Raw genomic sequence first — 26,939 nt, forward strand, 5'->3', positions numbered from 1 at the left:
TCGTTAAACACGCAGTTCCTCAGCCGGTTTGGAGGCAGAGGCCAGCGGCCCGTCGCACCCCCCCCCGCGCCGGCAGCCCAGCGCGGCCTGCCGCAGCCTCCCGGGCAGAGACGCAACGCCCCACGCACATCCTCCGCAGGTTCCCGGGCACCGGGTGAGGTAAGCGTAAGGCTGAGTTTCACAGGGCTCACCTCCCAGCCCGCGGCGGTCTCAGCGGCCCCGCCGGCGAGCTGGCGAGACGGTCGGCGGGGCCCGGCGCAGGCCGCGGCACCATGGCAACCCCCGGGCAGCCGGGGGCGGGGCCGCCGGCGGGGCGAGGCCGCGGGAGCTTAGAGCGCATGCGCCGTCGGTCCCCCCTTCCCGCGGTAGCTGCGGGAACACGGGGACGCTTACGGTGGGCGCATGCGCAAAGTGGCGGTCCGCGGGCGGCGCATGCGCCCCGCGCCCCCCCCTTTCCCGCGTGGGTGTCTCGGTGGGGTGGGCAGGGGACCGCGGGGGGCGGGGGAGGGGAGCGGAATGGAAACCGGAAGCGGAAGCGCCGCGCGCAAGTAAACCGCTTTTCCCTTCAGTCAGGCGGATTCTCCCGTGCTTCCCGCTGCCCGCGTGCCCGGCCTCGCTCCGCGGCGCCGAGCCCCGGCCGCGCCGACTGCCGCCGCCCCGCCCCGCCGCCGGCAGCGAGAGAGAGAGGGAGGGAGAGCGAGCGGCCGCCAGCCGGGGGAGGGGCTCCTGCCCTCCGCGCCGCCGCCCTCGCTCCGTGGAGGTGCCGCCGGCCCCTCGCCGCCTCGCCCGCCCGCGTCCCTGCTCGGCGGCCGCGATGTCTGACAAGGAGTTCATGTGGGCCCTCAAAAACGGAGACTTGGATGAGGTGAAGGACTACGTGGCCAAGGTAGGAGGCGGCGGCGAGGGCCTGGGGTGGGCGAGGCGGCGCTGAGGGCGGGGGGGGGAACGTGCAGCGGGCCCCCTCCGTTCGGGGGTCGGCCGGATGGGGCCGGGGGGGACGGACCGTGGACTTTCCGCGGCGGTGAGGGTCCAGGCGGTAGGGCGCGCTTCCCCTCCCCCTCCTCGCGGCCCGCTCGCCTCCGGGGCTTCCTCCTTCCGTCGCCCGCCGGCCCGCGCCCCTCCTGCCCCCGGCCGAGCCTCCTGCGTGCCGGTGAAGTTACCGGGTGTCAGTACGTGAAACTTTCTGCCTCGACGGCCGATATCCTAGCCCTGCCTCGCCGATCTTAGGTGTACATGCTTATGTGTGGCCTCGGTTTGGTTACCCTTCCTCTCCGTGCCGCAGGGCTCATCCTTAATAGGGTGATGCTAAGCTGCCGGGTGTGTTGAGGCTTAATTCATTAACCTTCTGTGAAGTGTTTTGATATCTAGTTAGGGCGAGTGCTACGGGAACAGTAGGCACCTCTGTAGTGGGTGAGAAGCCTGCAGGTACATTGTAGTATTTGGAGGCTGGATTCTGTCTGCGTTTGCCTTCAGTTATCAATGAGGTTTGTGGGAAAAGTGCGTATACACAAGGGCAAGATTCTGCTTCGGTGAATCCTTAGCGTTCGGGAATATTGTCTAGAAACTGTTACATCAGAGCAGAGGTTTACGTGTAATTTAGCTGTAATTACTTAGATCTCCGAACATGTTAATCATTGTCTTTGGGAGCTTGACACATGTTGACATATCGTGCTGTGATGACTTAAGTTCTTCCTACTCCAGTTGTCAACTTTGGTTGAAAGTTACCCAAAGTTGTAGTGCTCTTGGCAAAAAGAAATGTGTGCAAGTACTTCCAGCTGCTTTAGTACAAAGTCCAACAGCTTAGCTTGAATAGTCTTCTCTGACAGTTTCAGCTAAGTTACTGGACTTTGCATCAAAGTGGCTGTGCACTCACATGCTCTGCTCTGTCTGCAAAGTGCCAGAGGTAATAACTGGGAGTAATACAATTATCCCACTTCAGCTGTTTGTTGGGTTGTGTACCTATGTCTGTGTAATAAAGTTGGATACTACATTGATGTGTCTTATTTCTTCTCAGCTTTGGGGGCCTCCAGAGTGTTTCACCAGCAGATTTGGATTCTTGCTACAGCTTTTACAGGAATTCCATATATATCTAGAGAACTCACTGCACATGGATCCTTGTGTATCTATTGCTGCGGCAGAAACTTTGGCAGTAACCATCTTGAGGCAGTTTATATCTACAAGATCACTGCAGTACTAATTACAAAGCTTTTTTAATGTTTCCACTCTTCCTGAGTGGCACTGCAACTCATGTAGCAAAAGGATTTGTGTGATCACTCTTCATCCACTTCAGCACAAAGTCAAATACTTAGTTCCATCTGCTACTGAAAGAGGTGTGAGCCAGCCTGGATGATGCTATAATAAAGAGGCTGAAGGGCATCATCTAACTGTACTAATGAGGTAGAAATCCTTGAAAGACAGATACTGTCTGGTTAGATGATTACAGTAAAAGAAGCCTACAATCCTTGAACATTTTAGAACGGTTTCTGTTTCACTGTAGAAGGTGAATAAACTATGGGAATTTTCTGCTTATTTGTGACCTAATCTTGTTCGTTCTTTTGCCCCTCTTGCAAATTGCTTTCTGTCATCAGCTGTTAAGCATCCTACTTGCCAGTAACGCAAGAAGTCTAATGTTTTCTTTTCGGTTCATTATGTTTTCCTGACAGATTGTGGGCTATTAAATTTTTAGCCTGGTTTCCTGTGGAAACAAAGCTTATATGAGCAGTTTTTGACTGACCTCCTTCCTTCCTAATTGTTTGTTATTTTTTTGGCTACTTTTGATAAGTTTTACAGGGGTACAGATAGATACTGGGGGGTTTATGAAACTAAATGGAGTAGAGGGAGGTACCTCGAGGGAAGAAAAGAGTACAAGAATGAGCTTATGTTTTACAGCACAACAGGAAATGTGCATTGAGGAGGGGCAAGAGAACTCTATAAATCCTTTGACTGTAGGAGAAACCTCAGTTGGAACTTCACATTTTTGTTACCTAAATTAACGAAATATGTGAGGGCAAATCATGCTTTGATAGTTACAGTTATCAGAAAAGTATCTGTTCTGTGCTGCATGTTCTCTTTTGACTGTCTTCCTTATCAGTTATGTGGCTTCTGCTCCCTGCTGCTTTCCTGTTCTAAGTATGATTTAATGTTCAGGAATTTTACTTATATAAACTTTGCAGTAGTAGAAATTTCCTCTCCCTGTCGCGTGTGAGGCAGTCATACGTCTTGCAGTCTGCATCTTCATAAAATTCTTTCTTGTCTGTCTTCCTGAAACTTTTGATTTCCAACTTCTCACTTGTTTTGTTTCTTCTTCTAGTCTTGTTTCATTGTTAGTTGATTGGAAACAATACAGCTTTTAACAATAATCTTGCAGCTTTGCTGCCAATTACAACATAAAGGATTTGACCTCTGATTTTGTTTCATATCTGAATGGCAGGGCTTGAAATGCTAACTAGATGACCCTGGGCACTTTAATAGTATAAATGGATTGCATCAGTGAGGCTATAAGAGTTGAACTCCAGTAATCAGTCATGGCTTTTCTTCACTTGTGTGTAATAAGCTGTGGAGGTTCTGTCTTTGGAGTCATTATCTTGTTTTGTCATCTCAGATTTAGTTAGTAGGTACCAAGAGGAAGATGGCTTAATGGCTCTCAGACTTTGATTCAGACAGCAGGTGAAACTTAAGGTATAATGTAAAAACCTTCCTTCTCAATGACATAGTTTATTCTCTTTAAGTAGTGGAAGTTTCTGCCACTTCAACAGTTCTTGGACAAAGAAAGGATACAGAGGCAGGAGGAAGAGTCTCCATTTCCATTTTATGTATTTCTATGTAAAGAGATCTTGCATTCTCCTAAAGATACTTTCTTCAGAAAGAATCTTTCACAGAAACAGTAGTTCTGAGGGGTGGCAATGAAACAGACAAATGCCAAATGATACTGCTATGTTGCTTAGCAAAAGAGATGTTAGTGTTGCCAGTTTGTGCATTTGGAAGACATTGTTGGCTTCTACTTGATAAAAATGTGAAAGGTTATTTGTATAGTTTGAATAGTCCTACAGGACTTATTTCTTTTTTGTAAGAAACATTTTATTAGTCTCTACGTTTCTTGACTTGTAATTGTGTCAACTTCTTTATGGTAAATGTTAATTTCTACTGAAGTACTGTAGTTAGTGTGTTATGCTAGCAGTTAAGTATGGTGTCATCTATTTTTATGATGACTAAATTAAAAAGTACTTTTCACTGTTTGCTTTCTTTGATGTCTTACTTTTGAATATAGCTGGCATATGTTGGCTTCAGAGGTGTCTTTGCAGGAGTTGAAGGGATTGAAGGAATTCTGCACTCTTCCCACATACATCCACTCACATTTTTTAAATTCCCCAAGAAAGCAGAAGCTTTCATGGGAACAGATGAATCAAGCAATTAAATGGGTGAGGAGGACCCACGCAGATTAGAGAAGTTTGGTTCCCTCAAGGGAGGGAACAGGGTTAAAAAGTACTAGTTAGACTAAGAGCAGGGTATATTAAGCCTGCAGAACTTCTTAATGTGAATGGTGTTTGCACCTTTTCCTTTTCTTTATCCTTCTGATAAGCTGTACAATTACTTAAAAAGACTTCTCTATCAACATGTACATGTAATGTTTCTAATCAGCAGTGGATTTCTCAGGCTAAGTATAATTCCTGTTCAGTCACCAGGCACAAAGTTTTTGGCAAGATAAACTCGGATTTGTAAGAAAGAAGTTTCAATAAATGTTTGTTCTTAAGTAATTTCATCTCCCATAGCTTAACTGAGAATTCCTTACTTCATGAGCTGCTGTAATCCCCTACATGGTTGCTTCCTAAACATACCACTGCTTATAGTTACGTTTGGTAAATCAACTAACCTAATACTATAAGAAGGTAGGACAGTCAACAAAACTGGAAGCACCGGATTTTTACTGCTGAGAGGACAGGGAGGCTGAAGTGATGGTAGGCTGTGAAATGAATGTTTTTAGAAAGTATGTATATGCTGTGCTTGCCTAGGAGGCATTTCTGTTGTGGAGTCTTGTTTTTTAAATAACAAAACAAACCGCCAAAACGAACAAAACCAAATCCCTAGAGGACCTTCAATAACTCAGCTATAAAACAGCATCCACCTGTGTATTCTTCACAAAATTTTGGTACTTCAAACAATCTTGCGGTTCTTTGGGATATAATGATGTTTGAATACAAGTCTCGAGAAATGCGGAAAACTTGACTACTGCAAAACTAACTGGAGAGACTAAAACAAAAACATTGTTTAGAAATACCTTTCTGAAATAGAGGTAGCCGTCAGGGTATAGTTAAGGTCTAAGTGTTGTGAAAAAGAGAAGAGACTTAAATATGTCTGCAAGAAGAATGATTACAATGGAGAAATAAATAGCTTTTACCTTTTGAGGGGTAACCTCTATTCTTTTGAGTGTCCATTGAAATGACTTCTGTTCCTTCAGGAACAACATAAATGAAAATGAATACTTAAATGGTCATTATATATGGGTGGATTATTTGAGTTACAGATTAACCATACCATGGATACATGGAAATTCACCTTGTCTCACTATGTTCAATGCTGAAGTGCACTTCAATATTATGAGTACATTGATATCTGGATTGCCTCTGGTTCGGAAGCAGTTTTCTTGCTCTTAAGTGACAGGGAGCCTGAAAGCCTGGCTGGATTACAGTGCAGTGTGAGTATACCTCAGTAGTTTTTCCAGGAGCATATGAGGGCTTGCACTGACCTGGGAGCTGCTGGACTGAGTTTATCCCCTGTGGAGCCTCTTAGATACCTCCATATTGTAACTCCTCAGTGTTATGCCAACACTTGTAGTATGTGGGTTTTTCTTTACCTGGAGTATTCTAGGCCTTCTGTTATTTTCCTTTTGATTACTGTTGAGTGTGCTGGAGTGTGATTGCTAAAGTTGCAGTTTTGTTTTACTGCTTAGTTCTACTTAAACTTGGTGTTCAATTTAGATTTTGCAAATTTGAACATGATGACCTAAACCTTTCTTTTATGAAACAAGACAGTTGCTACTGTAACCTGCTGTTAGCAGGTTCCATATTTATGGTAGAGTTACTCTTAACTAAAATGCCATGAATATACTAGAAAAACTTTCAGAAGAACACAGCATGGCAGCTACTTTTTAGTGGGGGGTACAAGAAGACATATTAACTTGATGAAAAACACCTTTTCAGATGGCTAATTAATTTTGCCAGACTGATCCAAGAGAGCCTGAGGACATGTGGCAAAGAATTGCTCACAAATATTAATAGCTTGTGCATCAGTTCTTTAAGTAGTTTATAGGAACAGCATGGAGTAACAAACTCACCTGTAAACCTGGCGTTGTGGTGGAATGTATGACTTGGTGACTGAATGAACATCCCAGAATTCTCAAATCTGTCCTTTTTGTGAAGGTACAGATATAACTGATTCTGAAGCCATTTTCATCTGAAATGTAAATGGAGTTCATTATAAGACTGCTCACAAATCTGGAATTGCTAAAGGTGGTAGTATCTTACTGAGATGTTGATGTCAGGCCTATGATCATTTTGTTCATTCAGTTGGCTTCTGTGCTCTGAAACTCTTGGTGGATTTAAGAGATTGCCCAAGTATTTGACTCGTGTTTGACTTTTGTGTGCTTAAATAAAAAATCAAGTACTTCCTTATTTGTTTCTGTTTGGGCTAATTGGTGTTTGCTGCAAAAAGTAAAGAGAGGGTGATCAAAATCAGATTTTAATAAGACATTGAATTTAAATTTTTGTTGCTGAAAGTTTTATTACTGTATTCCATTCCCTAAATTGAAAGCAAATTTTATCTATGTGAATATATCCTGTTTTGTCCGAGTTTGTGGTCATTAGCATATGCATTACTAAGTATGACAGTACAAAGTTAGGAATAGGTTATGAATAACAAGCAGAGAATTCAGTGGTGTGTGGAAAATATTTACTTATAGTACTGCTCCTTTTCTTCTCACCCTCTCTTATTCTAACCTCAGTTTTCCGCCTTGTATCACTTTTATCTTTACTAAATGCTTGTTTTTCAAGCCTAGCTCTTGCCTTCCAATTTAGTTAGTTAATTCTGATTTCAACAGAAGGGCATATGGAAGATGAGCTAAGCTTTCTAAAAGTCCAAGAGAACAGTTCTGCAGTGGTTTGTATTCTGTCTCCATTTGGAATAATATGTGGAAAGTTGTGTTAGTTGTGAAGGTTATGCATTGAATGTTGACTTGGGTACTGTGGAATTGGTGAGTCATGCAGGCCACATAAGTAAAAATAGTGAATGAATGGATCTTGCAGCAGTATCAAAGTGTGTAAATAAGGAATCCCCTGGACAGTTCACAATAGACCAAACAATTTCTGTATGCTTACTCTGAAGGAACATATGCTTAGCTGTTAAGATATCAGGACTTGAAGGTCAAATATTCTACCCAAGTTTAAGCAGAACACAGTGGACTCAAACACAGGATTCTCAAGTCCAAGAATTTTTATGAGACTGAAAAGCACTGTAAGGGTGTAGGTGAAAGCTTGGAAGAGGAAAATTTAGGAAGGATACAGAAAGCCAGCAGATGTATAAAATTGTATTGCTTATGTCACGTATTTGGTTTTTTATGTGCATATCCAGCCAAGTGTTCTTAGCAGGTTTTTTATGGCTTTATGTTTATGCTTGTTTGAACTTCTGAATATGCATCCAGACAAAAGTGTGGACAAAATTACTTCTTTGTACCTAATTTGCACACTTCGGAAATTGAAAGTTTGTATTAAGTTATTCTTAAATTTTCTTCCCTCCCTAGCAAAAGCTCCACCTTGAATGTTGTATTTACCAGCCAATACAGTTCTGTAGAAAGAGGCAGTTGTCATTTGTGTAGACAGATTTCCTATTACTAGGACAAAAGCATTAGCTGGAATTAATAAGTGCCAATAACTGACCAGTTGGTTATACAACAATTGTTTTTCTTACAAGTTGCAGTTTCAGCAGTTTTGAACAATTAGATGTTTTTCTGCTTTAGCTCATTATGAGGAGGGGTAGGTACAAATGAGCACAACTCAAAGTTTGAAATCTTTATTGGATGGTGGATGTGCTATTAGCTCTTTTTACTGCAAACTGATGCTAAACCCTATGTTGATTGCGACCACCAATGGCAAATTCTGCAGTCACATGCCAGAGACGGGAGGGAAACAGTAGTTTCCTTTAAATGTTTAAGGGACTTGTGTCTGTGTTGCGCTCTCACACAGTGAAGATCTGTAGCTCTCTGCCTTAGAAAGCAATCAGTATTAATAAGTCCCATTGAACAAGCTACAGTTCTTGTCTTAGTACTGTTTGACTGTAATGCACTTGTGTGTGGTTTTTTTTGGTTGTTTTTTTTTTTTTTTTTTAAATAAAAAAAAAAGACAGCAAATAACTTGATGTTATCCTGAAAGCAGTTGAAATCCTGATGAGGGACAGTAGGAAGGGAAGGAGAAATATGGTCTTATAAACACATAATGTATATGCACGTGAATATGGCTTTTGAAGTAGCTTGGGGGACTTGGGTTTTGGTGCTTTTTAGCACTTTGCCCATTTTTACAGTCTTTATTAGTCTTTTGTATGCAGTGTAATTCTGTAGTTCAGTACAGATATGTAATATGCCAAGGGTTATTACATTTCTCCAAAGAAAGAATTTTTGTAACTTTCTTGCTGCAACAAGAATTAAAGTCTAGATTTTTGTCTTTGTGTATATACATTGCTGCCTTCCTCACGGCGTACAGGCCAAAAGGGAAACAGTGAAATCATTTTACTTAGCCTTCAGCTACACTTTGAAAATCAAATAGAGTAATTGCATGCAGTGGCTAATAAGCTGAACAGACCAAAACATCACTAGAAAGGTATTCTGGAGATTTGCCTGTCATACTTCCAGCCAAAGTTCAAAGAATATTCTAAAGTGTATCTAATTATGGAGTCAGTTTATAAAACAGAATTGTGTGTTCAAAGTTTACGAGCTAAGATCAAGTCTTGATAATTATTGTTGAATGACTGATACTTTCTTTCCCCAAACTCCAGTAATTTATGAACTTGCTTTTTAATACACTTGCGGCTTATAAATTAGTTATTAGCTTCAAGGAGGAAAGATGAGCTGGAAGGCCATTTGAGACAAAAGATAAAGGTGTCCATAGAACAGTTATCATCAACATCTCTTCTAAGCTGATTTGTTAATGATGCTATTAATGCAAATACCATAGGCAATAAACATTTAAAAAGGATTTCTATGTTTGCTCAAAACCAGTTCCAGTACTTGATTCAGGTAATGCAATTGGGAGGAGGAGGTTTCAAGTCCTTATATAAAAACGATGGCTCAGGAGAGTTCGTGTGGGGTGAGATCAGCATTTCTATGTTTGCCCTGTATAAAAAAATTTGCAGGATCCTTTGTATTCAAGTGAGGCATTTGAGAGAATCTTTATTTCTTGGATTGTGGACTTCTCAATAACTTCAATAATAGTATTAACTCTTCTTGGCTAAAGGGATGGATATTTAGTATGGTTTAAAAAACTTGAATTTTGCCTGTAATAAAGCATTAATTATCTGTTACTTAAATTTATCTTGGAGATAGTAACTCAACAGTAAATACATTTCATTGCAAAGTATGGTTCCTTTAATTAGAGTATAACATGAAATACAGTCTTTAGTTCCATTCTTGTGACAGGTTAGTAGACTGTATTTACTAAAGCATTTTCAACAGTAATTCCTGGTGAAATCTGGAGAAAATAGCTTAGCTTTTGTAGATGGATTATTTAAATCATGAGTGCAGTTTCAATATTGGTAAGTTTTAATGGAAGTATTACAGTGAAGCTGAATACTCCAAGTGTATATAATTGGTTTACAGGGCCATTCTGTGCATGTTAATGCATATGGGTTGTTTAAGTATATACTGCTTAGAAAGCAGCATTTATTTTATGGATTTAAAAATAGCTTTTCTGCTCAAGTTTTTTACTTCCATGTTTTGTTTCTCCATGATTCCAATTATCAACTGCTTCAGCATGTCAACAAAAATCTGTGTTAAGGCACAAAACTTCTAGAATTCATTAATACTGCTTTTGATATTTCATATCTTTTTATGCATTGCTGTGTGAAGAAAATGTAAACTCAATGTGCACAGGAAAAGAATGCCTGTTAATCTTACATGAAAACTTATTTAGAAGCTAAGCTTCATTGCTTTGGGTTTGACGGAACAGTTGATCTTGCCTTGGACATATCCTTTGTTCAGATTCTAGAGAAGTCATGCTTATGATGCTAAGCCCCAATTATAATAATTAAATTCAGTATTTTTTTTAAACTATAGCAGTAATTTTTGGAAGATATACTTGTCTTCCTGTTTATCCTTTCATATCTTCATGGTGGAGCACTACCTTAACTTCAAGAACTCATGTTTATTATTGTGTGTGGGTTTTTTCATTATTGTTAGTTTTTAGGTCACACATAGAAGTCAAAATATCAAGCTGGCATCTACTGAAACTGAAACCCCATAGCTGGTGCCTACTGTTCTCCTAGAAGGAAAACAGTCACTTCCTGTGCATTCTTTGGACAACATGTACTGAGGGTTTTAATACAGATGTTGATGTTGGGGCTCTTACAGTAAATGAAAATGCTTTAATTCAGAGCTAGCAACTAAGTGCAGATTGGATGGTAATAGCTTTTATTCTTTCCTCTGCCAGTTAACTTTTGGAGCAATGATCTAATGATGGAAATAGCCTGAATCCTATTACTAAACCTTTGGATTGCTTTATCCTTGAACTTAATATCTTACTCTAATACAAACTTAGTGGCACCAAGGAAGTGAAGCATGGTACAGTGTATTTTTATCTGTCCAAACTTGCTTTCAGCATTCCACGACTAGATGATCTGACATATTAAGCTTGAGTTTGTGTGAAACTACACGGACAGGTGTTTTGTAGATTCTTCTGTTTTGACAATGTCATCTGTTGTCAGTCTGCTGATGGTATAGTACTGAATTACTGAGACCTCATCTGATTTCTGGTTTAAGTATGGTTGATGTCTGCTGTTTAGCTGTGTATCTGGCACCCATGTGGGCTGGAATATTCTCTGCTTTGTACACCCTTAAAGTGGGTATCATCCAAACCAAATCAAAATGCAGCAGTGTTAAAACATGGAGTCTGGCCAATCACTTCTGGAAAGAAAACCCTTTTAGGCAGCTCAGTGTTACCTGTGAAAATGGACACTGTGCTGTGTTCAACAGATATACTTAACACATCTCTTTAGAGTGAACATTAGTTTATGTCAAATTAAGGTATACAGTTATTAGATCTGGCTGTGATTCCTTAAGCATATAGTGGTTAAAGGGGTTTATTTTTGGTTGTACTCCCTGTATCGTGTCTGATAGACAAGCCCTGATGCTATAACTAAAGCATTTTAACTTTAATTCCAAATTCTAACAATTCTTCTAAGCAGAGGTATCTTAGAAAGTATGTCTGATAATCGGCTGTTTCAGTTCATGATCTAGAATATTTAGCACACCAACATTCATAAATTACAGTAGTACTCTGGACAGAGAGTCTCTTGTTCGAAGTAATAATACCTTTGTCTGCAGCAGCTTATTCTGTCAGAACTAGTTGCTGCCATTACTCTGAGCTGTTGCCTAACCAAGAGGCAAGTGCTTTTGGACAAAACTTTTAAACAGGAATTCCTAAGAGCTAAGAGAAGCTGCAAAACTGATCCCTTCATTCCTCTTTTGTCACTTGCTAATGCAAATAGTGAGTGGTTTCCACTATTTCTCATTCAAGTCTTAGCTAGATTAAGGAATTGGGCAGGGGTGGGGGAATAACAACTGTTTTCAATAATGCACGTATTTGACACATCTCTGAAGCTGGGATCGTAGCACAAGTTTTTAGAAGCGGTAGCTAGGAAACAATAGGTTCATTACTGTTCTACAGAACAACTTGTGTGCCAGGTTTGTTTGTCTCTAAAAATGCTGATACAACAACTGAAGCACAGATGGCTCAGTAGTTCAGTTTATTTAGCAGTTGTTTCTGGAATTGTATTCTTTTGACTGAGACAAAGGACTTCAGATTGCATTTGATTATGGTGGATAAGCTAGATACTTGTTTACCACTAAAAACAAGCATATTTTTCACGTTTTATTCAAGTACCATTTTTTGGCTTAAGCCAAAATAAGTGTAGGGGTGCTTATAAAAGCTTTTCAGAGTACTTTAAATGCCATATCAAGACAGGCAAAATCCACCATCAGGTTCATAATTGATTTTCTTGTGTAGACCAAATATTGGTGTTATCATTAGCAGGTGAGGCTTCTATCAAAGTAGAGAATTGCAAAGTAGATACCCATTTTAAACATAGATGGACATCTACATCTGTCTGTCCTGACTGTAGAACTTGCTGCAAAATCCCAACTGGAGAGACTTATGCTATCATCAGGACAGATACCTCTTTTTGATAAAGCAGTGAGGGTCTTTTAGCGGGAATGTTACGCTGAAATTCTTTGAGTATCCTTTTTTCAGCTTTTCAAATACTGAAGCTCAGATGGATGTGGCAAGCAAAACTAATAACAAAGACTAGATGTGAATCCAGAATAGCAATGAAAACTTGCTGCTGCTGTCTGCAGCCTCTTCCACAGAGATTTACTTCCTGTATTCAAGAAGTTCCCTTGTCAACATCTGTTAACTTGATTTTGCTTTTTGATCATTATCTACAGGATTTCTTGTGGATGTTTTTGCTATTTCTGTTTGTTTCAGTAAGATGCAATGAGAGGAAGGTGTAAAGACAGCTTGTCCCAAATATTCCCCAAAGCATATAGGGTAGAGAGAAGACAGCTGGGAGAAAATTCCTTGTTGCTCCACACTATGAAATTTAGAGGATGGGAAATAAAAAAGTCGGCAGTGTCAAAATGGCATTATTAAATATCTCTTACTGTGAACACAAAGATAATTAGCAGAAAGGCTTAGCTAATGCATTGCTCTCAGCTGTTAAACAAAAACCAAAGAAATTCTAGATCTCTAAGTGGAAAGTAGTTATCCCATACAATAAATCTAGGTCATTTGCTTCTGTTCAGTTGTCCACAGACAACTGTGGTCCACTCAGCCTGCAGTTGGAAAACTACTGGAATGGTCAGAATTTGCTGAACCACTGAGCAACAGCAGCAGTAGTTTCTCTGTGGCAGGCAAGTAATTTTTGAAAATATAGAGGATTTAAATGAAAACTTGGATCCTGCACAAAATTTTTACAGTTGCCATGGGAAACTGCCTACTTGCAGTTACAAATGAGTTGATTTCTCAGCTTTGGCAGGAACTTGCTGCTGGTTTTTAACTGAAGAAATCTGCTTCAAAATCATCAACAATTCACAAGTTACAACACTTAAATCTTTTTCCTTCCCTTTCTGCTCTTTGGACTTAACTCAGCCTTTGAGTTATTAGTTACTTCACCATGTTCCACTCTTGTTCCCCTTGACCATGGGCAACAGGGTCATTCTTGTGAATCAGAAGATAGAGACAAGAAAACTTGAGACTCAGTAATCTTGCTGAGCAGAATATATATAAAACTGTTGCTTCTCCTTAGGCCTCTTGCATTGTTTGAGTAGTTTTTTCAATGTATCAGGTTGAGTGGAAATGTGGAATTTATCTTTTTCATCTGCTCTGCCCAATCCTTAGTTCTGCAATCCCTGAAGCATCATATGTCAAGAGTTTTTTTTCCTCTTACAGGAAAAAAAAAGATACAAAAGTTTAAATAATATGCTGCACTGACTTGTGTTTCAAGCTGGTCATTTGAATTGTTCTTGTTTCTAATTAGTAAAGATGGACAGGAATCTGAAAATGGCATGTTAGTCTAGGGTTATGATGAAATACCCAGAAGCTTACAAAAACTGTTTCCTTGTCTAAAGTACTAGACTAGTGGTTCAGTTATCTTCAGGTTTGTATTAAGACAGCTGATGCGAGGATATTTAATCTTTCTGCTCTACCCAGCAGAAACTCCTTCAAGGCTAGTGTTCCATTTCAGTTACCATGACAAAATTTCTAGAGAAAATTGTATAACCAGCTTGGAAGAAGAGATTAATTTATTGTCCCCACCACTCGAAGGTGTTTAACACTTGAAAACTAGAAATAAATTTTTTAGGAAAAGCCATTAGGCCTGAATTCATTTTAAGGGTGTTTCTGTCAGTAATCTCCAAGGACCTGTGAAAGTGCTAGTGTGGATTTTGGTTGGCTAAATCAGTTTATATCTTGACAGGAATGAAAACTACTTTTTCAAAGTCAATGCTGCTTTTTAGACCCTGAGACTATTCTATAGGGGGGGGGGGAAACTCAGCTGGACTACAACACAACTTCAAAAAACTGAAATGTTGTGGGATCATTGAACTGAAGACCTGAAGTGCAGACCAGGCGAACACTTTTATATAGTGAGCTCTGTTGTTAAGAACTGGTGTTCTATAATGCTGTCAGATTTCTTCAATGTATTTTACAGAAATACATATATTGGAACAAAAGACACCTACAAATCCAACTTTGAGTTAAGGTTAGTAGTATGTGAATCAGCTCTTTGGCAGTCATAAGTTGAGAACTAGGGTTACAGAACAGAATAAATATGGAACCGCTCCAGAGGCAGACTGAGGAGGATGAAAGCACTCTCCATCAGGTCGTATGAGGAATCTGGGCTCTCTGCACATAAGCCCAAGGAATGTTTCAATGGTGAGAAAATTTCAATAGTAAGAAAACTGATGCAGTAGCACTTGGCTTTTCAGTGGTAAACCTCAGCTTAGATTCTGTGCTGGCAAAAGTAAAAAATGAGAGCGTTTTTGTGTTTGAACTCATAGTGTTCAGTTTTAGTTCTTCTCAAGTCTTTAAAGAAAGTTAATTGAAAACCAGGGTATTTGAGGCTCTGATTCTGTGCTTAAGCAACTGATTGGTGGAAGAAGTCAGGGGAGGCAAGCTATAAAATCCTGTTTCTATGATGGAAGATCAGATTGCCTTTTTTTGGTGTTGTTTGAATATAGATGAGATGATAGTGCAGCCTGTCTAAAGTAAAGAAGGTTAAGGTACTTCAGGGGCCTTTCTTTGCATTCTGGAACTCGATAATGACAGCATGAGAAATGTTGAGTTGAGAGAGTGCTTTTCAAGGCTATTACTTGGACATACAACTTATGTCCCTGGTCACATGTTTTGAGGAATCTGTAACCAGTACACAGAGTTACACAGAAGGTGAAAGCAAAATGGTCCACTGGAAGGAATGTAGAAACATTGCACAAATGTGGAGGGGTGGAGGTATGACATCCAAAGTTTAGCTGAAGTTGAAACTAGCAAGGAATCTCAAGGGCAGTAGAAGGGGCTAGTGCACTGATAATGAAAGGAGGGCAGAGGAAGAAAGAGGAATGTACCTGATGAATCTGAGAAGGCAAATGTCACGCTCGTGTTCAAGAATGGTGAGAAGGAAGATCTGGGGACCTTTAGGTAGGTCGGCTTAGCCTCAGTCTCTTGGAAGGCTGTGGAGCAAATCCTTCTCCTCCTCTTAGAACACATTTGACACTGTAAGGCTGCAGTGAGGGACCAAGTTGAAGTTTGTGGTACGTGGACTGGGTAAGTGGATGGTAAGGTTGATGGAAAATAGGCTAGGCTGTTAGACTGAAAGGGTTGCTATCAGCAACATCACTTCTACGTGGTACCTGGTTACCAGTGGCATCTATCAGGGGTTGGTATTGGTAGTATTGCTTAATATTTTTATTGGTGACCTAGACAATGGGTTGTCTTTACCAGTCAGGACAATAGAAAGAAGTAAACCCATGCACCTGTACAAGCTGAGGACTAATTGGCTGGGTAGGAGCTTTTTAGAAAAGGACTTAAGTGTCCTGGTGGCCATCAAGCTGCAGATGAGTCTGCAGTGTGCCCTTGCATTATTGAAGGCCAGCAGCATACTTGGCTATACTAGCAAGAAAACAGCCAGTGAGCTGAAAAAAATTGTTCCTTTCTTACCAATTCTGAGGCAGCATGGGAGTACTGTGTCCAGTTCTGAGCTTCCTAGTACAAGAAAGGCGTTGACATATTGGAATATGTTCAGAGTCGAGCTTGGGGACCATCAGAATTGCTGAGGACACACAAGGAGACGCTGTTAGAATTGTGGTGATTTGGGGGTTTTTGTTTGTTTTGGTTTGGTTTTTTTTCCTGTAGAAGAAAAGATAAAAGGAAGATTTTATTGTTGTCTTTCTGTACCAAGGGCAGGATATAGAGAAGGTTGCTTAGAGGTGCACAGTGAAAGTGTAAGAGGCAACAGTTCCAGTTGGAATGTGAGAAATTCCAGTTAGGTATAAGAGCAAAATATTTCACTGTGAGGATGGTCAAGCCCTGGGAAGGGCTTTTCCCTAGAGAGCTTATGGAATCCTCTGTCCTCGGAGGTGTATGGAACTGAGTTGGGCAATGTCCAGAGCAGCCTGATCTGATTAGACCTACTTTGAGCAGATGTTGGACTAGATAACCTTCAGGGTTCCCTTTCAGTCTTAAATAGTCTGTGATTCCATGAGTCAGTAGACTTAGAAGCTTGTAGAATTAAACTGCCCTTGTATTTTTAGATTTAGTCAGGTCTCAGGAAGCATGGTATTTGAGTTTTCCCTCATTACTGCCAGTGTTTATGACCCATGGATTAGTTACGTAAAAACAACAACTTATGTTTTTACTGTTACAGCAAGTAGAATAAGGGCAGAAGTTTTTGACTTACAGTATTCTTAAGCTCACAATTATTTTAGAAATCATAGAATGATTGACCTTGAAGAACAAAGTATGTAGAAAATAGGGGCTTTTTTCAGTTTCTGCTGTATTGTTTTTAAGGATTCTCAATCAAGGTGTTTAGATCTGCAGTGCTAGAGAGGTAACATTTAGACTAGATGAGCCCCAGAGCTGATGTGAGACAGCAGTAAACAGTTGAAAAGTATATGAACATACAACTGAAACACAGGTTAAGCAGTGAACTTTGGCTTAGATGCTGAAAATACAACCATTTTGAGAATATAAGTAGAAAGACAAAGATAGCTGCATGTATTTTTATCTTCAGAGTACTTATGTTTGGTTTTGTTTTGTATTTTAAAAGAAGTCTTTCCAGAGATGAATGAATCTGGAAAAAGTTAATACTGGAGAATGATTGCAGGGGTGTGAGCTGACTCAAACTTTGAGAAAAGGGAGGAGAGTATTAGGGGATTAATAATACACATTAGTTCCTCCATACCTCCCACATCCCCATTGTGGAAGTACAAGGTTGTCTGCTAAACCCAGTTTTAGTATATAGCTAATAATTTTTCTCAAGCTGTGGTTTGTCCAACCTTGCTCTCCCTTCAGAATGGAGAAGGAATATGTTGCTCTTAAGTGATTTCAAAGCTGAAGTTATCTATGTTCCACTTAAACCCTTAAAAGTTACTCTTTCAGGCCATTAGTTAGGTGTAAAAAAAAAAAAAAAAAAAAAAAAAGGTTAGATTGGAAGGAAAGGAAAGATTTCAGTGGATACCGATATAGTTTTTGTTATGGCAAAATAAGTCTTCAGATTGTGTCCAACAGCATATATTACGGTTTACTTCTGCCAGTTTCATTTTACAAAGTTAAAATTAAATCGGGACACCTGACTGGTATTTTCAATCAGAGCGGGAATCTCATCACAATGTAAGAAAGATCTTTACATTTCAGTTATGCCTCTCTCATTGCTATTGGGTGTTTCAAAGCTTACCTAGCTATCTACTAGGAATTTCTTTTTTTTAAAAGAGTTGTCATGAAGACGAACATAGAAAGCAGATGCTGCACTGAATTTCATCTGTTGTTTTCAAATGTTTCTTTTGGCATAAAATCCTAGGAGGATGATTTTTGTTGTTATACTATGCACTTTAAAGTGAAGAATGTTGCTAACGTTGCATAAAGGAATGTTACGCATGTGACCCTTCTGATATGAAGCCATGCACTGTGATGTGACAAAGAAACAAAAACGTACAATACCTGAATTTTACTTTCCTCTTTCATCTGCACGTATTTGCCTATTGTTCCTATGCCTGAGGAATATAAATGCTCAAAACCCGAGACATTTCTGCGTTCCATGAGCTGAATCCTTAACATCTTTTGCTATAGACCTGTACAATAAGATTGGTTGGAAAATGTGTCTGATGAGTTATCTCACTTAATCTCTTTCTTGAATTTTTAAAAACAAATACAACCAGTGTGAACAAAGGCCTGAGGGAAAGATAGTAAAATATAAAATGTTCAGAAGTAGTATTCTCAATATGCAGTAAGATATTCCAAATATCTCATCCACAGGACTTAAACTTTTCTTCATAGAAAGAGGATTTTTCACTCTTCCTCTTTCCCACTCAGACAACAACAATAAAGTTATTGCTATATTTAAAATGTCAGTTATCTAATACTCTATAAGAATGGCCATCCCTTGTATGCGAAGAGATGGAAGTAATGCAACAGACTGTACAGTGAGTTCATCTTTTTTCACAATAGTGGAGACAGGAATTACCCAGTAGTATAGCTCCTGTAGGATGCTTCCCTGTGCTCTAAGGATATCTGACTGCATGGAATCTGCTTTCCTTCATTAAAACCAGAATGAAGGGAGTGCATGAAATGGGGAGATGAAGTTATTTCTGCATGGCAGGATCAGTACAGATGGGGATATGGAGTTGTTTCTAAATCCGAAAGAGCATTTTAATGCCACCAGTATTACAGTTACTGCTCTACTAATACAGTTAACCTATGCAATAGGATTTAATGAGGTCACAATGTAAGTCCCAGCTACTTATTTCTGGTGTGTTCAGGTGCCAAGTGGTGAATCAGATGAAGGAACAGATTCAGCTGGAAAGAACAAAATGATCAACTTAATTCTCAGACTGACTAGTTCCCTTATTGGATTCATCATTCAGCCACTAATTCTGATGCAGGGGTGGGAAGGATCAAACTGTGGCTAGCAGTAGTGATACTGTAACTGCTGCACAGGAGAAAATTGGTGCTAAACCAATGGGTGAGCTGTGACATTAGTAGCGTGGCAGTAATGTTCTAGAGCAACACTGCTGGCAAACTATAGTGCCCAAGTGAATAGCTGGCTCAGATTCTGTTTCGGTTGGTGTGCCACTGCAAAGTAAGCCTGTGATTGAAGCACATGGAATATGCTGTAGGGATGCTAGAGTGGCACAAAATGAGTTTAGTTTAGCTCATTTGGCTTTAAGTGTTGATGCCTTTGAAACTGGCAGGAACTGGGAAAGGAGGAAGTTAGCAGGTAAAGTTAGACCAAGGGAATACAATCTGTGTAATAGAGCCCACAGAAAAGGCGAGGGCTGTTGAAGGACAGTGTCAGTTTGGTGTGGTTGAATAATCTGCCTGGAAAATAGTGAGCTTTAGAGCTTGTAGTTTATGACTAAACTTGTTCATTCAACATTTTCAATGAGCTGATGTCATAATGTGCACTAGGGACAAAAGTCGGTGAAATCTGATTCATTCTCTTAATTAGGGCTGCAAAAGAATAAGGAATTAAATTTGGCAGAACTTATTCAAGGCAGCTGTTAAGGTGCAGATCCTTCCAGATTACTCTGGGATATCCAGCAGGTGTGACAGGAGGGCAGCTTGGCTGTCAGGATATTCCTCTCTGAGCTCAGGTACGAAGAGGGCAACCATGAAAAGTGCAATTTGGGGTGGGTACCCAAGAAGAATGTAGGCGCTTTCCCAGGATGTGCAGGGATGTAACTAAAAAAACCAAAGCTTGACTGGAGTTAAACTAGAAAAGGACATGAGATACAACCTAGGTTTTTGTGTAGGTATATTGGCAAGAAAATGTAGAGCAAGGAAAATGTATGAGATAGAGGGTGGTGGAAGAATTAAGTTCAAGAGTAACTAATTTTGACAGTACTCACTTAAGAAATTAGTTAGAACAGATCTTTTTTATGGATTGAATTACTCTGTTATGGAAAGTGAGTGATAGTTGCATTCAGAGGACACTATAATGAACCCTACTATTAGTTCTTTAAAATGCAGAGTTTTGAAAGTATTTAGAACTGAGCTTGAAGTTCTTATTTTCCTGTCCTTCAGTGAAAAGTTGATAGCCAGCTTTCAACTGAAGCTGAACTTAGTCCTTCTAATTGAATATTCTGCTGTTATCCATGTATGTGACTTTTCTAAGTAGGACATAAGATCAGTGTGTTATAAAAATCTTCTTTCATGCTGCCTAGTAATTGGAGATTCATAGAGAGGCTTTTCTTTACCTGTAATCAGATTTTAATAGAGGGAATTAAAGCAGACACCTGCTAACTGCTGGTTCTGATGTTTCATGTGTTGTACTGGTTTTTAATGTTATTGCATAGCTGGCGCCCTAGGTCTTTGATCTGCAACAAAAAATATTACTGATACAGCTTGTGCCAGACTTAGCTGTAAATGTCTAACTTAGTAAACTCAGTATGTCCTGGAAGGTCATTAAAGAGGTGATCATGTCTTTCCTTTTGCAAGGGCAAATTCTCTTCTGAGGCTTTGCATAAACATTTGTACAATTGGTAGTGAATCTGTAGGTCTAGTCTAGAAAGTGATAATAAATAATCTTCTTACAAGATAGGTGTGGCCTTTGAAGGTGTATTTTATTTTGAAGTTGGTATGATTCTTTGATTCTGGCTTGATTATGTCTGCTTCAAAGTACCTGTCATGAGTGAATGATTTAGATCACTTAATCACTGTCAAAGGTATTAGCAAAAGTGATTTTAATATGATGTTGTAAAAGTGTGACTTAACAAAGTTCGATGGCAAGGTTCACTCTATTAATCACTGCATGGAAGAAACGTACAAAGGAAAATGGAGTTAGAATTGATTTAGAATTACTTACACAGAGACCAGAGACAAAAAGGCAACGGAAACCCTCCTGTTGAGTTACGAGATTCAGAGTGGACCTCCTTGCTTTCTGAACTCCTTCTCAGGAAGGAGTCTACGTGCAGCCGGATCCAGACTTAGTCCCAGACTTGGTCGATGGTTTATGTCTGATGGAATTAATATAAAGGGTAAGGAAAACCTCCTGTTGAGTTACTATGCCAATTTGTCAGGGAATGAGTGATTATGGATCCTACACAACTTTGAGGTAGTAGCCATTTAAGATTTATTAGCACTATTACAGTAAATCACAAGATTAGGTCATATGATTTTTGACAATACTTTATCATCAACCAATTATCAAAGTAATTTAATAAAACTTGCTATAATCAATACTGCAAAGCTTCCTAAATCGAATCTCTCACACACACACACACACACACACACAGATATTGAGATTAACCCATCATCAAGATTTCTGTCTGCCAATTGTAGTAAATTATTGGTACCAAAAGATATTTGAAACTTCATGAAATCTAATTGTAATGAATCACTCACTACTGTCCTTTGTCAGCATTTGTCAGCAGATGATCTTTGACCCCTTCTTCTTCATAGGCATCTATCAGCAGACAGTCTTGGAAATCCTCGTGAACTCTACCCTGAGACGCATCCCAGATACTGGGTCACAGCCTGCTGTGATCCTGGAGAGCTCAAAGGGTCTCACTTGCGATCCTATAAATAGCGATCCTAAGATGATAGACTTTGGTCAGTATATTTCCATTCTGGCCACAATTCTTTTCAGGTAATTCTGGCACCTTCCAGGGCAGGCCATGATCCAGACAGCAGGAATTTCAGGTATGGTTGGGGAGTGCCTAATCGTCCTAACTTACTGTACCATAACCAGGATAAGAAAGGACCAGATTGTCCCAACTCGCTACACTTGTAGCCAAAATAAGAACACAATGTTGGCTGATCCTGGCATCACAATGTGGACCAGGGGGTCTGCACCACCGCAGCACTCTCATAACTCTTAACCTTGTTGCTGCTGTGTTAGACTCTAGAAGATAGCAAAAGTCCCATAAAACTTCCTGGGAGAATTGTTCTGTCACTTTTTGTCTAATAAACAAACATAAGATTTTATTCCTGCGGGTGTAAAGAAAAAATCTTGCTCTTCTTTGGCGGTTCATGTGGGTTCTGAACCATATGCTTGTGCAGAGTGTGGTCTTTTTTTAAAGAAAACCTTTAGCAGCTATTTAGTACAGTCTTAGTTTCAGCCTACCAAAACCAGTACCTGGTTACTTTGCTGTCTCAGAGGTCAGTACTGAGAATTGTCACCTGATAACATTGCTGATACCCAAGTTCATAACATTCAGTATGATGTCTTTGGCAAATATTATTCAAAACCACAGTAATTTCAGAAAACTTTACATAGAGAGAACTCCTTTCTTTGAATCTTTACTTCCTGTGCTGTTCCTGCCTCAGCCTGTTACAGGCCTTGAGAGACCACTTTGTCTCATTCTGTTGGCATAATTAGCCACACCTTCACCTGAGCTGCTGTATTATGAGAGGGGGCTCAAATCTTGACCTTATGCTTAGATTTTCTTTTATCATATGAAGATGTGAATTGGCATTTGGAGCTTGTTGCTATAGTTACAATATATAATTTCTTTGCTAATGTGAATCCTTGAATTCTCTAGTGCTTAGTCAATCACTTTTCAGATGTCTCCATATAGAGAAAATGTGTTTCCTATACAAAATTTTGTCTGTCATGGCTGGGCAGTCTATAAAACTGCTGACATGCATCAACATCTCTCCCTAGCTTACCTGAACAGAATACTTCAAGTGGAAGAGCAAGAGAATCCAACTTGGAGTGCTCATCCAGTGAAGACAAAAATCAACACTCACAAGACTGGACATCCTAAGCTTAAAGGAGAAGAGCAGCTTGTTTAGATGATCTTTGACAACTTTATCTAGGATGTTAGATGTGTTTCACATCACTGTCTAGCCAAGTAAAAGGTTTATTGTTGCAGCTGTGGTAACTACTGTCTTTGGCACCAGCGTACTACCAATTTGGATCATGAGGGTTCAAGCAGTTTTCTGACCTTCCCATTTTATAGGTGATTTTATATGAAACTTGTATCTTGGAGACTTATTTAAGCTCATAAATGGCAGCTGGTGTAGATAAAGATTGAAATTTTTAATAGAATTTCAATTAGAGATATAAAGTCGATATTTTCATGTCTAAAGGCACTTTCTCGTTGCAAAAGTCTAACTATAAGGATATTTTTGTGAGTTTTATAACAACTGCTCTTTAATCTGAATAATGGGGGGGGGGGGGGGGTTTAGGGGGTTTTTAGTTGACCTATAAAATTTCCACTGAAACTGTTTAGTCTTCCAGCTTGTATTCTTTTTCAGAGGGAGTTTCATTTATTGTTTCCATGGATACAGATAGAGCTCTAGACCAGTGGTCTCCAAACCTTTTTGATCATGCACCCACCAGTAAAAAAAATAAATTTGAGCATGCACCACCAGTATCTGTATATTTATTTATAAATTATATACTGTATTATGCACATTATAAAATATACCCCAAAATGGAAATTAAAGATGAGATAAAGATGAAGTAAACACTATTTTTACACTTCATTAACAGTACAAAAAAAATTTCTCCTCACACCGCAGTGGATTGTCTTGCACACCTCTCTGGGTTTTTGCACCCCACTTTGGAGACCACTGATCTTCCTATGGGTAGGTGCCCCAGGCAGTATAAATAGGACATCTAAAGGCCAGGGAGAAATTATCTATGAAGAGTCCTGCAAGATTTCTGATGTACATGTGTTAAAGACTGCATTTAAAGCAGGTGCTTGTGCCAGGGTTTGATCCCTGTATGTGAAATAGATTGATTTGTCTTCCTTTCCTACTTCTATATGTCTTGGACTGTGAGTAGGAAAGGCCAAATGAAGTTTTATAACATTCAGTTGTCTGCTTTACAGTGGCTTTTCACACCCATGAAACAACTGGATATTTGGCTTTATTGCAGAATCTAGGAGTACTTGCTTTTTTTAAATTTTTGTCACTTATAGGATATCTTGGTTCTGTTAATTCAGACTAAAACATTCTGATGTTTGACTTTGCTGCTGGTACATTTTCTCAGTGCTGGTATTCAAATCCATGTAATCTGTGTTTGGGACATCTTTGCAGGCTTTTTCTAGGTATTCCTGTATAAACGAGCTTTCGTCATCTTTAAGGGAAACTTAGAAAACTCGGTGTTCGGGTGTTGTTTTTTTCCTTTCAAAAGTTCATTGTCCAGCAGGAATTTATTCCACAACCAGCTTAGGAGAGAACAGAGGGATCTGTGGTACACTTTTTAAAAAGAAAAAAAAAAAAAAAAATCCTATAGTGTAAACCAATGAGCCAAATCATATTTATAAGCTTAAGGAAGGGGGAGCTTTGCTGCTCTGTCCTAATCTTAAGACATGATCATTCTAAATTTCTTTTTGAATGTGAACTTTGTAGCTTTACTGTGTGCTGTCCCAGGAGTTAGCTTGCTTGTCCTTCTCCCTTACCCCTTTACTTACCATGTCATGCATCGGACGTTACAGGAGTTTTTAGAGCCTGTTTTGGGGTAGTGATTGTGTGGCTTTTACATGTTTGTCTTCCTAAAATTATGCATCCCAATCCTTAATGTATCTGAAAACATCATGTGTTATTTGAATGACAGCTGTTTTAAAATTGATGGCAAGTGGAAAGGTGCAAATAAGAATATGGGTGCATCTTAACTTTCTAGATAAGCTAAGTATATGCTGCTTCCTTGTATGCTTTTCAGGCCAATGTGTCTATTTGTGTGCTGTTAGTGTACAGTGATCTGGATGATTTTTTTTTTTAATTGGAACACAGTTGTTAACATATCCCCACCAATGTTTTGTACTGAAATTCAGCAAAAGAGAAGTTACATCACAAGACTATCTGCAACAACTTTGCTGGTAAACAGAGTTAGACCTTCAGTTAGTCACATTGGAATTTTATGTTATAAACTGTTGTACAGTGTTGATAGTCCATATACCTAAAGCTGTGGTGGACTTTGCTTAGAAGTACAATTTGTTGCTGTTCTGAAAATCATAGATAAAAGTAAAACTATCTTTTTCCTGATATCCAGCATGCTTCAGAAGCCATAGCCCTATTTCAGGATCAGTAACATCAGTTGCAGTTTTTTTCTTTGTGTTACTTGCTGCTACTTCATGCTACTTTGAAACCAGAACCTTCAATAGTGTGGGAACCAGGTGCTGACCTCTGAGACCACAGAATGTATGGTGTTTTAGTTAAACACCTGAAGTTAAACAGTGTTGTGTTGCTTTGACTTTCAGCAGGGTATATTATGGGGAGAATTGAATGTCCTATTGATAGGAGAGGAGAATTCTGAGGTGGTCTTGTTAAAATGCTGATTAATATAGAACATCAAAGGCAGAATAAGATTTTCTTCTGACAATCTTCTCTTCCATTCTAAAAAGGGAAGTAATGTCTGGAAGATATATGTCAAGCCCTCTATTCTGTGAACATTCGAGAGATTTGGGGCAGGAGTGAAGGAACTGCAGGGGCTCTGTAGAGAAGTACGAATTGGTGTTGCGGCTGAAATTCTTTTGTTTTTCTGTGGAGACGCAGGGCTTTTGAGGTATGATGCTAAATTTAGCCACTCCCTAAAATACTAACACTACTTGCACATACAACCAAGAAGTCACCACATAGCATGTCAGTATTTGATTTCCAGTAACTTCTCGTCATTACTGAAGTGCAACAAATCAGTTTATCCTTAGTTGCACAACCCAAGGTGAAGAAACAAAGCTGATTAGGCACTCACTAAATTAAATTTTGTTTACGCCTTAAGAGATGTCTCAATCCACTAGTATGAGTGACGTTAGAATACAACTTCTTGTATCCTGATTTGGTTGACTGTCTTCAGACTTTTTTTGTGTCATGTAGGATTGGCAGGTGCTATTTATAAAACAGAATGGACAGTTTCATAATTGGGTTTTAAATTATCGATGGTCTGTACTCACTGGCTAGCTGTTATGATGCTGACTTATTTCTATGCATCTGGTTTCTCAGTGTACAAAACTTCAAAATGTGTAGAAGCAGGTAAAGTAACTTAGCCAGATAACTAGGTTCTCAGCTGGGGGGAAGGAGAAGCCAAATGAGGCAATGTGAGCATTTTTTACAAGCTCTAATGACTCTCTAATTTTTTTTTTAATCATACAAGTTACCAAGTGCACTTGAGTACTCACTACACTTGAGATGCAGTGTGGAAGGAGGGACCAAGGTTGTCTTACAGTCTTAAATGCATAGATGAGGGAAAGAAAATTGAGCAACTTAATTTTTGTTTTTCTTGGGCAATGACTTAAATATTTGGATGGAACATTCTTCAGCATATTTGAAGGTGTTGGATATTTTTCAAGCTCTTCTTGGTATGTTAGCTCTAAAATTTTGCTTATTAGATTATGTTTACATTGAAGGGTGAAGATGTCAACCGGACACTTGAAGGTGGGAGGAAGCCTCTTCACTATGCAGCAGACTGTGGACAGCTTGAGATTCTGGAATTTCTGCTATTGAAAGGAGCTGATATTAATGTATGTACATCAATTTACAAATAGATATCAGGGTCTTCCCCCTCCTCCCCCCCACCCCCCCCCACCCCCCCACACACACACATAAGGGATTGGTATAAGTGCCTAAATGGTTACTGAAAGACTTAGATCAAACTAAACAATTCTGTGCATTTAAAAATATTTGAGAGACGGTCTCTTAGAGGTTAGAAGCTTAAAATTGCGTTTATTAAATGTTTTTATTATTTTTGAACACACTAGGAAAAGTTGTTTGTAGCTATAAGAAGTTTAAATTTAATTTGACCATGATTAGAAAAATAATTCCTGTAATCACATCTAAATAAAGTTTGCATGAAATAGATATTACATTTGTTGGAAGGGTCTTCAGAAGACAGTGCAATGCATCCTTGGCCAGGCCAGGATCAACTCTGTTTAAATTAGTGTGCTTCTGTTTTTTGGAGACATTCTTACTTGTACAAGCTTAGTCATTTTGCTGTAGCTTGACATGCATGGCTCTTTGTCATGAAAAGACTTG

The 26,939-nt window shown here is 39.5% G+C and overlaps 1 protein-coding gene across 1 annotated transcript in view; it reads left to right on the forward strand.

Moving 5' to 3' along the window:
- Positions 1-509: 509 nt before the first annotated feature.
- The window catches only part of MTPN (myotrophin), a 43,920-nt gene continuing 17,490 nt past the window's right edge, over positions 510-26,939 (forward strand). The window contains exons 1-2 of the mRNA XM_030041081.2: positions 510-886; positions 26,315-26,428. Of these exons, the coding sequence (XP_029896941.1) occupies positions 815-886; positions 26,315-26,428 (186 nt within the window). The 5' untranslated portion in view covers positions 510-814. The remainder of the gene's footprint in view (positions 887-26,314; positions 26,429-26,939) is intronic.

The sequence above is a fragment of the Aquila chrysaetos genome, chromosome 17, assembly GCF_900496995.4.
Source record: "Aquila chrysaetos chrysaetos chromosome 17, bAquChr1.4, whole genome shotgun sequence".
NCBI lineage: Eukaryota > Metazoa > Chordata > Aves > Accipitriformes > Accipitridae > Aquila > Aquila chrysaetos.